This window comes from Anomaloglossus baeobatrachus, chromosome 2 (genome assembly GCF_048569485.1).
Source record: "Anomaloglossus baeobatrachus isolate aAnoBae1 chromosome 2, aAnoBae1.hap1, whole genome shotgun sequence".
NCBI lineage: Eukaryota > Metazoa > Chordata > Amphibia > Anura > Aromobatidae > Anomaloglossus > Anomaloglossus baeobatrachus.
In genome coordinates this window covers 106,308,438-106,320,604 of record NC_134354.1, presented here as the reverse complement: position 1 = coordinate 106,320,604, position 12,167 = coordinate 106,308,438, and the positions used below count along the sequence as shown (strand labels likewise).

The following is a 12,167-nucleotide window of genomic DNA, read 5'->3' as shown; positions in this document are numbered from 1 at the left end:
CGGGTCTAAGTCCTGTGTTGTGCCTAGACAGCATGCTGAAGCGGATAGTCTTTTTTTCAGAAACTGTATTTCATGCTACTGAGCATGCTCAGGCACTTACTGCATCAGAGGCTAGGTCGGGTAATGAACTCTTTGGCCCTGCCCCTGATGTGGGGAGCCCATAAAGACCACAGGGCATCAGGTGTCCTGATAATTTGGCCAGGCCACTCCCAACAGGCTTGCAGAGGGCCGCCCCTATGACTTGTCACCTCGTTGTTGGTCAGACGATGACTGTTGAAGTGTTTTGGTTGTGGCAGCCATGAGGTCATCATTCAAGTGGCGGTTCAAAATAGGACGCTAGTTATGCCACTCATGATGTGTCACTCTGCTTTTATCTCCAGGAGGTGCATTGTGGTCCACCCTGGTTTCGGGCGGACCCAGGTTATAAAAGGGGCTGGAGCCAAGAAGAAGGTGCCCAGTCTTCTATTATGCTCCGAAAGAGCACACCTCCATGTGTTGAACCCATTGCGGCTTTAGGCCAGAGGTAGGCAGGGATAGGTCATCGATGCAGGCCGCCACCACAGTTGGTAACGCAGAACGTTTAAGAACAGCTCCTGTCCTACCAGTCCTGCTAGTGCAGCCCAGTGGCATAAACAGGCCTGCTGCTGCTGATGCGCCTGCTGTCCACAGGTGTGTCCCCTACGCACACGGACTGCGTAACCAATGGCCCCTGTTTTGTTAACAGGGAGTTCCGGGGCTGGGTGGTCGTGTGGACCCTGTCACGCTAACAGGGCTCCAAGTCTCCAGATCCGAGTTGCGTCTAACTCGGTTCAGGCTACTATTTGTTTGAGAGTCAACCTGCTCTGTATCCTCCACCTAACCTTCTAGTTGCCAACCTCTACTTTTCCATCTCTGAGCACGGTGGACACCGAATGGCGATTGGGATATCTACCTTTCTCTTTCTTTTCTTCTTAATATTTTTGATATAGCGGTAACATAGTATATACCACCTTATCCAAATCTGCCAGTCCCACCATACCAGATGTTGTTTCTTCAGCAAATGTTAATGTTGCTTAACCACCAAACCCACGGACACAAACTTTTTTACCCTTTCCAACACACCTGTTCCCCTTTCCACCAGCATCTGTCCTTTTTCAACTCAGTTTGTATATGACCAAAAATGCCTCGGTCCCTCAGATGTGGACAAGTAAGACCATTTCCTCCTATCGATGAAAAAGCTTTGAGATTCACTCTGTGCACCACTGGTGTTTAGTGGAACAGCAGATGTAAGATTGCGTACCACCTTCTGCTGATACTCCTGCATACGTGCGTCCCTTTCTATGGTAGGAGTTATTTCGCAAAATTTTGTGTTGTACCGGGGATCTAACAGTGTGGCAACCCAGTAGTCAGCATGACTTGGAATTCGTACAATCCGAGGGTCATGTTCTAGGTAGTGCAGCAAGAAGGCGCTCATGTGTCTTGAGCATCCAGGAGGACCAAGTCCTTGGTGTGTTGGTGGCGGAGAGGTGAGAATCGTGCCTCCTTCCTCTGCCCTCTCCCCCCAAACCTTGCACAACCAAAATGTAAGCAAGCTCTCACTAATCTGCTGAGTCTTCCATGCCCATCGCCAGTTCATCCTCCATTTCTTCCTAGGCTCCTTCACCTTCCTCAACTGTTTTGCTAATACTATGCTCCCTTGATAATCCCTCTCCCCCACCGTACCATGACTGCCGCCAAGGTGCCGCTGACCGTCTGGACCTTGTAGATCTTGTTATCCCTTCCGCATATGACTCCTCCAGTACTTCCTCCCTTCCTCTTGGACCAACACCTGACTCCGAATAATACTTACAGTGTGTTCCATCATGTAGATGACCAAAATTGTCACGCTGAGAATGTCATCGCCAGTGTTAAACATCTGCGTCGACATTTGTAAACTGTGTAGAATGGTGCATATGTCCTTGATCTGACACCACTCCAGCAGCATGATCTGCACCACCTCTGGATCAAGTTAGCCCAGGGTATACGTCATAACGTATTTCAGCTGGGCTCTGCGGTGCTGCCACAGACGCTGCAACATGTGCAGGTTAAAATTCCTGCGTGTGGGAACATCGCATTTCTGACGTTTAACCGCCAGACCTTAAGACTTCAGGAGCGATAAAAGTTGTTGAGCTACTGGGTGCAAACGATGGAAGTGAGCACATAGTGAGCGTGCACGCTGTACAAGGCCATGTAGGCCGGGATGTTGTTTTAAAAATTGCTGGAGAATCAGATTAAACACGTGAGCCATACAAGTCACGTGTGTCACAGGCACGCTGCCATGTTTGCATCATTGCCGCACACGGCTGTTAAGTCACCATCGTAGTCCGCTACGTCAATTTGTACTCCTGTCGCAAGGTGACAACGTGTTCCTTTCATGCATAGTGCTGATGATGGGAGAAGAGTCGACGCCAGCGGCGCAGGTGGACACAGGTTATGCTCACCCACTGGGATGCGTTACCTTGACAGATGCAGAACCACAGGCTGAATGCAGGTGGTGGGTATCTCACAGATGAAGTACCATCATTCAGCTACAACCAATGGGAAGACACAACACTTTTTTTTAGGCCCCTCCTGTCTGAAGACCACTGCCAGACATAGCTATGAACCTCTGGTTACTGTTACATTTGACCGCCTGATGGCCTTGAGCTCTGCTGCCAGCATAGTAAGGAGGTGTGTGGGATACCTTGGGCACAGTTACAAGGAAGGGTGGCCTGACCACACAGGGTTTGGGCTGAGGTGCAGGAACAACACGAGGTTGATGAGGCAGAAGCAGTGGAGGAACTTGTACATACAGAGGAAGGATTTAAACACACAACTCGTGGGGACGGAAAGACTTGTACAGCAGACACTTCTCCATCTATCACCATAGTTACCCAGTGCCCAGTCAATGACATGTAACGACCCTGTCCATACTTACTGTTCCAAGTATCTGTGGTGAAATGCACCCTGTCACACACAGAGTTTCTCAAGGAAGCGCTGATGTTGTGTGCGACCTGCTGTGTTAGCACGGGCACCCCTTTCTTGGAGAAGGAGTGGCAAATGGCCATCGGCTCTTGGGGCACTGCAATGGGCATAAGGTCTCGAAAATCCTCGGTGATAAAAGGGTGTAAAGGCAGCCTTTCTGTAGCCAACAAGTTTGAGATGCCGAAACAAAACCTCTTAGGCATGTCATGCACATCGAAAATCATGCAAAAAACAGCGAGGGGACTCCAATCACAGTCTCCCTCGTTGCCACTAATTGGGCCACACACCCCCCACTTGACTGTCATCAGTTGATCCCCCTTTTCAAAATGAAAAAGATGCTTTGCATGAAGCACTCTCAAAAATACGTGTGCCTTTCGCGTCCTCTGGCTGACCCAGGGGAAGAAAAGTCCTCTGAGAGCCATGACTTGTTCATCTTGGTTCTTTTAGAAACACAGCGAGGGGACTCCAACCACAGTCTCCCTCGTTTCCACTAATCGGGCCACACACACCCCACTTGACTGTCATCAGTTGATCCCCCTTTTTTAAATGAAAAAGATGCATTGCATGAAGCACTCTCAAAAATACGCGTTCCTTTTGCCTCCCCTGGATGACCCAGGGGAAGAAAAGTCCTCTGAGAGCCATGCCAACATTGTCAGTGGACAGATGCGTGTGCTTATCTGCCAGCAGACCCCCAGCAGCACTGAAGACAGGTTCCGAGAGAAAGCGGGCTGCAGGACACAACAAGATCCCCAAGGCGTACGTGGCAAGCTCAGGCAATTTATCCAGATTGGAAGCCTAAAATGAGCAGGGCTCAAGTTGCACAGTAATGGCATCGTTTCCTTGCATATACTCATATATTTGTGTCTCCTCCTGTTTTTCCTTGTCCAGCTCTTTTGTTTTCGCATGAGTATATGTCCTTGTCACTTTCCCATGTGTTTGTGTTGTGTTGTGAGTTGTTTGTCACCTTTTGGACACCTTTGAGGGTGTTTTCTAGGTGTTTTTATGTGTTTGTGATTGCCTGCCATTGTTTCCTATGCGGTTCGAGTGGTTCGCCGAACCGGTTCGCCAAACCGAACTCGAACGAGACCTCCGTTCGGCGAACCGAACTCGAGCCAAACCGCGACCGGTTCTCTCATCTCTAATGGTAACCTCTGCTTCAATGGAAACATTGTGCTGAGGGGTATAGGAATTTAAAAATAAATTAGGGGTCTCGATTTACTAAGGCAATCCTAATCAGGGTCATTTCTTAGAGAACTTGGGAATTGTCCCTAAAATGAGGAAAACTCATTAGGGCTTCATAATGGGATAGGGTCATTACAGCTGTAAATAAAAGGGTACTGAGGACAGATTTTGTTGCCCAGTAGGAGCAGAGTATGTGTTTTTTGTTGTTGTTTTTTCAATAAATTCATGTTAAGGCTAATACCCCTATTATTTTCTATTTCAGAGACATTGGTGAAACTCCATGAACAGAAGTGGAAGGCCATGGGTTTTATGTATTGAAGGGCATAGAAATTGGTTTGCTGGGCGATTAATTGTAGGGATTCTTGGGTGGCAAAAATTTTGAAAAAATCAAAGGAGGTAAAATTAGTGACGTCAACTTTTGTACCATAGGCTGCTGGAAACTGGGGAATTTGCGGGGAAAAGGACTGATCCCAGGATAGCTCTATGAAAAGGGGACTGCAGAACTTGGCCCTGCCACTGACGTTTCAGCAGTGACGACTGACTCTGCTACCATCGGGCTGTGGGATCCTGTGGAGGAAGCCGAGTTGTCACTGTTTCAAAACAGTTCTGCTTTAGAGGCAAATTCTGTATCTGTCCCGGAACTGCCGTAGCAAAGCAGCGTATACGCCTGCTCCATAGTAAGCATTCTGAGGGCCACTATTGTATTTTATATACTTGCCTAACATTAAAAGAATAAAACCTAAAAGCAAACCTAACACTAGTAAACCTAAAACTAATCTAAGACTGGTATTTTTTTAGTTGTATTTTATTATTTTTCTTTTATTATACTTTTGTTGTGTAAATTTTATAAAACCCACAACACTAAACCCTAACCCAGCTATTAGTAAAGACAGAAAGAAAAAATCATAAGATAAAAAAAATTAAAAAAATAAAATGTAATCGTATTAGGGGGATAACACGGGGAATGGTGTTGGGGTGATGATCTGGGGGTGATGATCAGGAGATTGGGGTAGGGTTCATTGATTTGATCTTGAACTTGATTCTAACTTCACTGACAGGACAGCACTTGTATCCCTCTTATCTCCCAGAACAACTACAAGGAGAGAAGAGAGAGGCACAGGATCACCGTTATGTAACTGGTCTCGTTCGTGTTCTCCAGGTTCTCTGTTATTCCTGGTAGCTGAAATCCTGGAGATTTTGCAGCTCTGGGGGCACAATTTCCTTATTCCCTATTTCCTGAATGACCGCCATTTTAATGCGCATTGGTGGTTGTTAATGGGTTAAAGAAACATTAAACCATTGCATCAAACAGGGAACAGTGGCCAGGTCCGTACGCCTGGAAGTCAGTGGAAGTGCTACCTTAGGAAAGAACGACTGATTCTTTCAGAAATCTAGGGACTGAAGGGAGATTTATATTGAGGTGTTACTCCCTGGCTGAGATTTTAGTGAAAAAACACAATCATAGGGGAAATGTATCCAAATTATTGGAAGGAAGAGTAAAGCAGTGACCCATAGTGACGAGGAGTTCAGCCCTGATGTGAATAAAAGTTAATACATTACACCCTGTTCTCTTTAAGGGTAAATAGAAAAAAATACTTATACATAAGATATAAATTGAAACTATTACTAGCACATGATGGTGAATTGTCCTGTTTATTGCTCGTAAAAGTCCTCTTAGGTTCCTCTATGCCACTAGTGGTTGTAGTAGGAGATCCACCTAGGGCAGAAGATGACAAGTTGCCATTGTTTTTATGTTGTGTTTATCCATCGGCACTCAGGAGAGGAAAAACCCCCTGTGGGGGAAACCTCTAGGGAACCATGGCCTATGGATAACTGTCCTTCCCTGGGGGCACAAGGCAACATGCCATCTAGAAGTTCTGGTCCACGGTCATTTTACTGACTCCTGGTAGGATTTTCATGGTCTTCATCTTCTTCTTGTATTTGGACACTACAGTACACCAGAATGTAGCAACACCCCCAGACTTCAATAGGAAGGAGTGGATATGGCTGCATGTTACACTGCAGGTCACGGCCCTCAGGACACTCCTAGTGTTGATTGATTAGGAGCCAGGACTGACAAGTAGTCAGGAGTGCACTCTAAGACTCGTTGGCTCTTTCTGGTGCATATCATTTCCATTAGAAGCTCTGCTGGGACATGTCTTCAGAGCTCTTTATTTCCACCATCTTATCCTCCTCCAGATTCTGTGGTAGGCGACCTTCACAAAAAGAGATACTAGGTTAGAAATAACTTTTACATATTAATGGGACACATGAAATGGGATTATCTTAATGGGAAAACACCTCCAGGTTTGGCCCTATGGGCAATCAGCAAACTGTTAGCAACACTAAAGGGTGGTTTACACGCTGCAACATCGCTAGTGATTGCTAGAAATGTCGCGAGCGTTAGCACCTGCCCCCGTCACTCGTGCGACATTTGTTGATCGCTGCCGTAGGAAAAATTATTGCTACATCAGCGTCACACGCACATACCTTGGCAGCGACGTCGCTGTGACCGCCGAACAATCCCTCCCTCAAGGGGGACGTGCATTCGGCGTCATAGCGACGTCACTGCGGCGTCACTAAGCGGCTGGCCAATAGAAGCGGAGGGGCGGAGATGAGCGGCACATAACCTACCACCCACCTCCTTCCTTCCGCATTGCTGGTGGATACAGGTAAGGAGTTGTTTGTCATTCCTGCGGTGTCACACATAGCGATGTGTGATGCCGCAGGAATGACAAACAACCTCGTTACTCACCTGACAACGATATTTGGTGTTTGGACGATCTCTCCAAAACCAACGATTTTAACCACTTTTGCAATCGTTGAAGGTCGCTCGTACGTGTTAACGCTGCGATGTTGCTAACGACGCTGGATGTGTATCACAAACACTGTGACCCCAACGATAAATCATTAGCGATATCGCACCATGTAAAGCACCCTTAAGAGTTTTCCTCACTACACTGTGCTAACTGATTCTCATGGGACAAGATGGGGTTTCATGACCCCTATCCCACCATTTACAATGACTCACCTGTGATGGGGTGTTTTAGGTCTCCGATTAGGTGTTTTAGCTTTCTGCATCTGTTTTACAACCTTCCATCCATCATCAGCAAATGTGAATCCACAGAAAAGATTTTGATTTTTTTTAGCCATTCGTGGTTTAGTGGCTTCGGAGAAAGAAAGGACATCTTTCATTGCATCTGATGTCATCACTGGTGGCTGTGGACAAAATATTCAAGAATCAGTGTTTATAAAGAAGTCACACAATAGAGATGTACTGCTGTCACCATCTTCTCTGGGTCATATACTTACAGGTGGTAGGTGGAATGGTGGAGATGCTTTGCCGCCCTCTATTTCTGTCCAGTTGATCTCCGTAAAGAATGGATGATCTTTAATGTTGTCCACAAATTTCTGCCGACTCTTTGGTGACTTATCCAAGAGCTGGGAACATACAATTTAGACATTTATTCAGCCTTCAGTCGTTATCCTTTTTTATTGTTGTGTTTTTCATAGTATTCAAAAACTTTATTACTGAGTTGTGCCTTTATACTCACCCCCTTTATGACGGCTTTGACTTGGGGGTCCAGTTCTTTTGGGAAGGCAGGATCATCATTAATCAGTGCCTTCTCGATGTTCTCCTCAATTTCATCTTCACTGAATGGATATCTGCCAGTAGCCATCTCATATATCACAACACCAGCAGAGAACCAGTCCACTGCTGTGTTGTATGGCTTCTCTAAAAGAATCTGTGAAGACATAAAGAAGACAATAAGAATATTGACCAGACAGCGGAACACATGGAGATGTCCAGTCTTGTATTGAGATAACTCAGGGACATGTAAATGATTCCTCACCTCAGGAGCCATATATTTAAGCGTCCCGGCCCATCCTGTCGTTTTTGCATTGCCAAAGATGTTCATCACGGCAAGACCAAAATCAGCAATCTTCAAGTGACCATTGTTGTCCAGTAAGATGTTGTCTGATTTTATATCTCTGGTAGAAAAAAAGAGATAATAACATATTTATTATATTAACCGGGCGGAAGACCCCATTGTGGCCTGAGATAAAAAGTGTCTACAGAGGGCATTAGGATGAGGGTATAAGACTATTCATACCAGGTCTACATAGAAGGTGTGCCGTACTTACCTGTGTATAATGCCTCTGCTGTGGAGAAACTGCAGCCCACAGATCAGCTCAGCTGCAATAAATCTGATGAGAAAAAAAGAAATCCATCAAAATCCAATATTTCATCCACTAAACTAAGAGAGTGATAATGACATAAAGCCGAATATCCCTGACAACCATTATCTTCATCTAATATATGACATTCTATCTTACCTGATAGCTGGAATGGGAATAGGGGCATAAGTTGTCATGAAGCCTCTAAGGTCTCCTCCACTGAGATATTCCATGGCATAGAAAACATAGTCCTGTGTAAAACAGAGGAAATAATGAAATATTGTCGATATGAGGCACTGGTTGCACTGGTTTTAATCAATGTTCTTCTAAGTCACATTCTTTTAACAAATACTATGACTGTGACTATGACTGTGACCTAGAAGAACATTGCACACAAATTGGCACATAGAGTAGATAAATTTAATACATCGATGACTCAGAAATGTTGGATTATGAGCCTCTTACCTGGGACTGGAAGGTGGCAAAAGCCCGAGAAATGAATGGACTCTTCCTAATCATCTCCAGGACTTGTCGCTCTATCAGGACATCGTCTCTTGAGTCCTTGACTAGGAGCCTCTTCTTCACCATCTTCACTGCCAGTTGTTTTTGGCAGGCCTGATGTGTTGCCAACATGACCTGGAGGATACAGAGAGTTAGAACTGAAGGAAAGGCCTGAGCTGCCATGAGATGTGATGAGAAGATGTGAAGCAGTGATGCTCCTAGAGTCATATTACTGCTCCACATCAGACACATGAGGAAGATGTCACCACAATGTCTAATACTTACTTTACCATATGAGCCCTCTCCAAGGATTTTATGGAAGGTGAAGCTCTCCACTCCCGTCACAATGATGGGAGATTCAGCTGGTGTTATACCTGGTGGGGAAGGGAGAAATAAGATGTGACAGAAAGCCAATATCTGTATGTGAATATAATAGTTCATGCAACACAATCTCCATTTTGTTACATTATCTGACTTCTTACATAAATCTCAACTTTCACTCTTTATTTGATTTGTCTTAATTTTTACTTTTTATTATACATCATAACCTCTGCTCTAATTAAGTTTTTTGGAACAGTGAACCACAGCATTACGCAAAAAGATAACCACTGCAGAACCAAACCAGCAGACTATAATCAAAAAATATATTATAGGGAAGTGTCTTACCATTAACAATAAATTACATGCTTTTTGATATAAATGATGTAATTCATTATTAAAAATGTGATTATATTATATTATGCTATATTGTATTAAGATTGTTTTATCTTTCATGTATTATGATTGGCTTATATTCTATGTCTTGTTCAATACTTATTGGTTATTTTCTAAAACCTGCTCTTACTATAATAAAGGCGGGATAACAGGTTTGGCCCCCAGAGAGACACTTTGATGTACACACCATGTGTCTATGTATTTTGCTTCTCCATCTGACCACTATCCCCAGAGGGAGATGGCATACAGACAATAGGCTATAGGGGGCTTCATAGAAATACCATCTCAAAATTTTTAAAATAAGTACAGTTTGGAATGTTTAGTGCTGTAGTGCACATTTGGTGCTGCTTTTTGTTTTTTCTTCATTGAATTGGTCGGTGGTTGACCTCCACCTTGCTTTGCACCCCAATTTGGGATGTATTCCATCTGTCTAGATTTTGGCGGTTGGTGACTGTTCACATTAAGTCATCAGGCTTTGTCCACAGGCTATTTACTTCATGCAGCATTTGCTTGGACCTGTCCCGCCCACAGCCATGACTCAGTCATGGGTACGGGATTGAAATAGACCAGGTGAGTGCTGCTTAGAGCAGTTCTACTATTCATATGTGAGGCCGTATGGCACATTTTATAAAAATATTTTAGTGTAGGACTGCTTCAAATGAGATTTGCCGTGACGTGGCGAAGCAGCTCAAGAAATTGCAATTTTTTGCCAAAAATCTCAAAATTTTTAAAATAAGTACAGTTTGGAATGTTTAGTGCTGTAGTGCACATTTGGTGCTGCTTTTTGTTTTTTCTTCATTGAATTGGTCGGTGGTTGACCTCCACCTTGCTTTGCACCCCAATTTGGGATGTATTCCATCTGTCTAGATTTTGGCGGTTGGTGACTGTTCACATTAAGTCATCAGGCTTTGTCCACAGGCTATTTACTTCATGCAGCATTTGCTTGGACCTGTCCCGCCCACAGCCATGACTCAGTCATGGGTACGGGATTGAAATAGACCAGGTGAGTGCTGCTTAGAGCAGTTCTACTATTCATATGTGAGGCCGTATGGCACATTTTATAAAAATATTTTAGTGTAGGACTGCTTCAAATGAGATTTGCCGTGACGTGGCGAAGCAGCTCAAGAAATTGCAATTTTTTGCCAAAAATCTCAAAATTTTTAAAATAAGTACAGTTTGGAATGTTTAGTGCTGTAGTGCACATTTGGTGCTGCTTTTTGTTTTTTCTTCATTGAATTGGTCGGTGGTTGACCTCCACCTTGCTTTGCACCCCAATTTGGGATGTATTCCATCTGTCTAGATTTTGGCGGTTGGTGACTGTTCACATTAAGTCATCAGGCTTTGTCCACAGGCTATTTACTTCATGCAGCATTTGCTTGGACCTGTCCCGCCCACAGCCATGACTCAGTCATGGGTACGGGATTGAAATAGACCAGGTGAGTGCTGCTTAGAGCAGTTCTACTATTCATATGTGAGGCCGTATGGCACATTTTATAAAAATATTTTAGTGTAGGACTGCTTCAAATGAGATTTGCCGTGACGTGGCGAAGCAGCTCAAGAAATTGCAATTTTTTGCCAAAAATCTCAAAATTTTTAAAATAAGTACAGTTTGGAATGTTTAGTGCTGTAGTGCACATTTGGTGCTGCTTATTGTATTAAGATTGTTTTATCTTTCATGTATTATGATTGGCTTATATTCTATGTCTTGTTAAATACTTATTGGTTATTTTCTAAAACCTGCTCTTACTATAATAAAGGCGGGATAACAGGTTTGGCCCCCAGAGAGACACTTTGATGTACACACCATGTGTCTATGTATTTTGCTTCTCCATCTGACCACTATCCCCAGAGGGAGATGGCATACAGACAATAGGCTATAGGGGGCTTCATAGAAACACCATTTCTGGAGCCCATTGTATTTCTGCAGTAAGAAAATAATAGACCTAGCTAATGCCAAAGTGGCCTCCTACAGATGGGTACAAAAATATAGGGGGGTACCAAAGAGAAACAAGACCGTAATCATAATAAGTGGGTTCCTATGAAAAATCCTGTCATTGACTAAATTTGGGATATTGGGTCTCTGTGTCTTAGATCTGTACTCACCTGAGAGCTGCTCAGTGTCAGTATTGGGGTAAACACTGGGTCCATCCACAGCTTTGTCCCCCATCGCTTTTTCCATTTTTTTCTTTTTCATGATACTCTCTGGTATCGGGCTTCCAGGTCTTTTTGAAGCTTTGATAATGATGCCATCTTTTTCCTTTTTTTTCTTTTTCATGATACTCTCTGGTATCGGGCTTCCAGGTCTTTTTGAAGCTTTGATAATGATGCCATCTTTTTCCTTTTTTTTCTTTTTCATGATACTCTCTGGTATCGGGCTTCCAGGTCTTTTTGAAGCTTTGATAATGATGCCATCTTTTTCTTTTTTTTTCTTTTTCATGATACTCTCCTGTATCGGGCTTCCAGGTCTTTTTGAAGCTTTGATCATGTTTTGATTGGTGCCCTCTTGTTCACCCTCTGATGCTTCTATTCTCCTCTTTCTTGAGACCTTACCAAGTCTCTCTCCCTTTCTCTTCCTATTATTCAGCTCCATAGATGTCATTTTGGGCTGA

The 12,167-nt window shown here is 43.9% G+C and overlaps 1 protein-coding gene across 1 annotated transcript; it reads right to left on the bottom strand.

Moving 5' to 3' along the window:
- Window positions 1–5,815: 5,815 nt before the first annotated feature.
- Window positions 5,816–11,725, bottom strand: LOC142287166 (protein kinase C delta type-like). The gene is made up of 10 exons (XM_075333427.1): window positions 11,662–11,725; window positions 9,130–9,218; window positions 8,809–8,979; window positions 8,503–8,594; window positions 8,311–8,373; window positions 8,019–8,157; window positions 7,719–7,910; window positions 7,477–7,605; window positions 7,196–7,383; window positions 5,816–6,380 (listed from the first exon to the last, which is right to left on the bottom strand). The coding sequence occupies exons 1-10, from the start codon at window positions 11,723–11,725 to the stop codon at window positions 6,350–6,352; spliced, it is 1,158 nt and encodes a 385-aa protein (XP_075189542.1). The 3' UTR covers window positions 5,816–6,349.
- Between the last annotated feature and the right edge of the window lie 442 nt (window positions 11,726–12,167).